Raw genomic sequence first — 3,813 nt, forward strand, 5'->3', positions numbered from 1 at the left:
CTTTCCCTTCTCTTAAATCTTCTTCATGCAAACCGGCTACCTATTCACCCGGTTCCCGTCGCAGAACAACTACCGTCCGTGCAACTGCCGTTGAGACACTTGATAAGACAGCGGAACTTTCTCTCGTTGAGAAATCCGTTAACACGATTCGCTTCCTTGCTATTGATGCTGTTGAAAAAGCTAATTCGGGTCACCCGGGTTTACCCATGGGTTGTGCTCCAATGGGTCATATTTTATATGATGAAATTATGAGATATAATCCTAAAAATCCTTCTTGGTTTAATCGTGACCGTTTTGTTTTGTCTGCTGGACATGGTTGTATGCTTCAGTATGCTCTTCTTCATCTTGCTGGTTATGACAGTGTCAAGGTTACTTTTCTTTCCTACCTTTTTTATCTCTTTAATCAATTTGGTTATTTAGTATTGAAATTAACGAAATTGAAAAATAGTATCTGAAAATTGAAAATTGGTGATTTAATATCCCTACTTTAATATTTTTTAGTTGATCAATTTAGTAGCTGAAATTGTTTGTATGATAGAGCATTTTCAAGTTCAACTATCATTTTGTAGTTTTTGTTAATTTCATGAGTAAATTGGTGATTTGAATGCATATGATATCATTCATAGTGGTAATGGAAATATAGCTAGCTGTGGTGTGGGATATTCATTCATTGATTGAGCTACTGAATTTGTTGTGTTTTGGTTGAATAAAATAATAGGAAGAAGACTTGAAGGAATTTCGACAATGGGGAAGCAAAACTCCTGGACATCCTGAGAATTTTGAGACATATGGAATTGAAGTCACCACAGGTCTCTTTAGTTTATGTTACTGTGTGTCTTTTTTGCTTCTTCTGTAATGTAATTAAATTAAATTATCCTTGTATTTTTTGTTGTTTAGGTCCTCTGGGTCAGGGTATTGCCAATGGTGTTGGATTGGCACTTGCTGAGAAGCACTTGGCTGCACGATTTAACAAGCCTGACAGTGAGATCGTTGACCATTACACGTGAGTTAACTGACTAAATTATGCACTTGCAAATTTGTGATTTCCTAATTGGTAATGACATTTAATATATTTTTTTTTGTTTGTGTTTGTCTCCTTTAGGTATGTTATATTGGGTGATGGTTGTCAAATGGAAGGGATTTCAAATGAAGCATGCTCACTTGCTGGGCATTGGGGTCTAGGGAAGCTTATTGCCTTCTATGACGACAACCACATTTCCATTGACGGTGACACTGAAATTGCATTCACCGAGGATGTTGATAAACGTTTTGAGGCACTTGGATGGCATGTTATTTGGGTGAAAAATGGAAATACTGGGTATGATGAAATTCGCGCAGCCATTAAGGAAGCAAAGACTGTCACTGACAAACCTACTTTGATTAAGGTTAGTGACATGAAATGGAGGTTCAAGTAAGTAGATTTATCCAATACATAATATATATGACTTGATTATACTAGTTGAAGTGACATAATGAGATTGGTGTTGGTGAAAGTAAACCTCTTTTTCTTAGGTGTTGTTTTATCAGTTTTATTTGGCTTTGATGCTGGTCATATGATGGTATTTCATTAATTTTCATTACTCTTTCATAGGTAACCACCACCATTGGATTTGGTTCTCCAAACAAGGCTAATTCCTACAGTGTTCATGGAGCCGCATTGGGTGCTAAAGAAGTGGACGCTACAAGGCAGAATCTTGGATGGCCATATGAGCCTTTCCATGTGCCAGAAGATGTTAAAAAGTATGAATGAGGGCATTAGTGATATCTTTGTTTCCACTGATATTTTCATGATCTTGAATGTAACTTGCTTAATATTCCTTAGGCATTGGAGTCGGCATACCCCTGAGGGTGCTGCACTTGAAGCTGAGTGGAATGCTAAGTTTGCTGAGTATGAGAAGAAATACGCAGAGGAAGCAGCAGAGCTAAAGGCTATTATTACTCGCGAATTACCCGCTGGTTGGGAGAAAGCACTTCCGGTGAGTAACGTGTCACACTTCTTGGTTCCCATTGATTTTGTCTTGAGGTATTTCCTCAGTAATTGTATGATGCCCAATTCAAGTTTATCATGAATCATATGTCAACAAGTGTTAAAAATTGTATTGAATAGCATGCTTTTCACCTTTATAATCCTAATTTTGATTACCTTCAAAGTTTTAAACTAAATAAAACTTGACTTCCATCAACTATTTGTGAAATACTGACCACGCTTCCATTTCGATTTCAACTTTCAGACGTACACTCCAGAAACCCCTGCTGATGCTACAAGAAATCTGTCTCAGCAAAATCTAAATGCCCTTGCTAAGGTTCTTCCTGGTCTCCTTGGTGGCAGTGCAGATCTTGCCTCTTCCAACATGACCTTGTTGAAAAGTTTTGGAGATTTCCAGAAGGGTACTCCAGAAGAGCGCAATGTTCGGTTTGGTGTTAGGGAACATGCGATGGGAGCGATCTGTAATGGTATTGCTCTTCATAGCCCTGGGTTCATTCCGTATTGTGCAACTTTCTTTGTCTTCACTGACTACATGAGAGCTGCCATAAGGATTTCTGCCTTGTGTGAAGCCGGGGTTATTTATGTTATGACTCATGATTCAATTGGACTTGGAGAGGATGGGCCAACTCATCAGCCAATAGAGCACCTGGCAAGCTTCCGGGCAATGCCAAATGTTTTGATGCTTCGTCCTGCTGATGGTAATGAAACTGCTGGAGCATACAGAGTTGCTGTGCTTAACCAAAAGAGACCCTCAATTCTTGCCCTTTCTCGGCAAAAGTTGCCCAACCTTCCAGGAACTTCTATTGAAGGAGTTGAAAAGGGTGGCTACATCATTTCAGACAACTCATCAGGTAACAAGCCTGATGTTATCTTGATTGGAACTGGTTCTGAGTTGGAAATTGCTGCCGCTGCTGCTGATGATCTAAGGAAAGAAGGAAAAGCTGTAAGAGTTGTTTCTTTTGTGAGCTGGGAACTTTTTGATGACCAGTCAGATGAATACAAGGAAAGTGTTCTCCCTTCTTCTGTAACAGCTAGAGTCAGCATTGAGGCAGGATCAACATTTGGTTGGCATAAGATTGTTGGAAGCAAGGGAAAAACCATAGGCATTGATCGATTTGGAGCAAGTGCTCCAGCAGGAAAAATATACAAGGAGTTTGGCATAACCAAGGAAGCTGTTATTTCTGCTGCCAAAGAAGTTTCATAGATCTGTCAAGGTTCTGTTTCTTTCTTTTTTTTAATCCAGAACTTGTGGGTTTCATTGGTGTCTTTGTATTACTATTACGAGAGTTGTTTCTTGAGATATCATTTTAGCAGCGATAAGGACGAATAGATTGCTCTAGCATATGATTCTCAGAGGAGCAACATAGATTATTAAATGATGAGATGAATTAATGCGAAGTTGTATGAATTTATGACAATTATTTTGCCTTGTGAATTACACACTGTGATGTAGTTGAATTCAGTGATTCTCACTCTACCACAGTTCTAAAAGTGCTCTGACTTGGCTACTGATAGGAAACATTATATCTTTCTCAATTTCCCACCCAAAGAATCTAGTGTTAAATAATTTGCTTTATATTGTTTCTCTCAAAAGCTAGGGATAGCAATTTCCTCAATATACAAAACCAAGTCTTTTTTTGTTGTTGCTTCCTTAGTGACTTCCTTGAATTCATTGATCCTCCCTCTAGCTTTTGGGAGGATGAATTGAAAAGAAGTACAAGGTGTTGTAATTTTTGCAACTTAGATTGAAATAATAATAATAATAATAATAATAATAATAATAATAATAATAATAATAATAATAATAATAATAATAATAATAATAA

At 37.7% G+C, this 3,813-nt stretch overlaps 1 protein-coding gene across 1 annotated transcript in view; it reads left to right on the forward strand.

The window, feature by feature from the left end:
* LOC101511760 (transketolase, chloroplastic) overlaps window positions 1-3,405 on the forward strand; it is a 4,017-nt gene extending 612 nt beyond the window's left edge. The window contains exons 2-8 of the mRNA XM_073367501.1: window positions 1-368; window positions 719-809; window positions 898-1,003; window positions 1,103-1,385; window positions 1,592-1,740; window positions 1,823-1,976; window positions 2,232-3,405. The exon at window positions 1-368 is cut by the window's left edge and continues 2 nt beyond it. Of these exons, the coding sequence (XP_073223602.1) occupies window positions 1-368; window positions 719-809; window positions 898-1,003; window positions 1,103-1,385; window positions 1,592-1,740; window positions 1,823-1,976; window positions 2,232-3,191 (2,111 nt within the window). The 3' untranslated portion in view covers window positions 3,192-3,405. The remainder of the gene's footprint in view (window positions 369-718; window positions 810-897; window positions 1,004-1,102; window positions 1,386-1,591; window positions 1,741-1,822; window positions 1,977-2,231) is intronic.
* The last annotated feature ends 408 nt before the right edge of the window (window positions 3,406-3,813 follow it).

The sequence above is a fragment of the Cicer arietinum genome, chromosome 4, assembly GCF_000331145.2.
Source record: "Cicer arietinum cultivar CDC Frontier isolate Library 1 chromosome 4, Cicar.CDCFrontier_v2.0, whole genome shotgun sequence".
Classification (NCBI taxonomy): Eukaryota; Viridiplantae; Streptophyta; class Magnoliopsida; order Fabales; family Fabaceae; genus Cicer; species Cicer arietinum.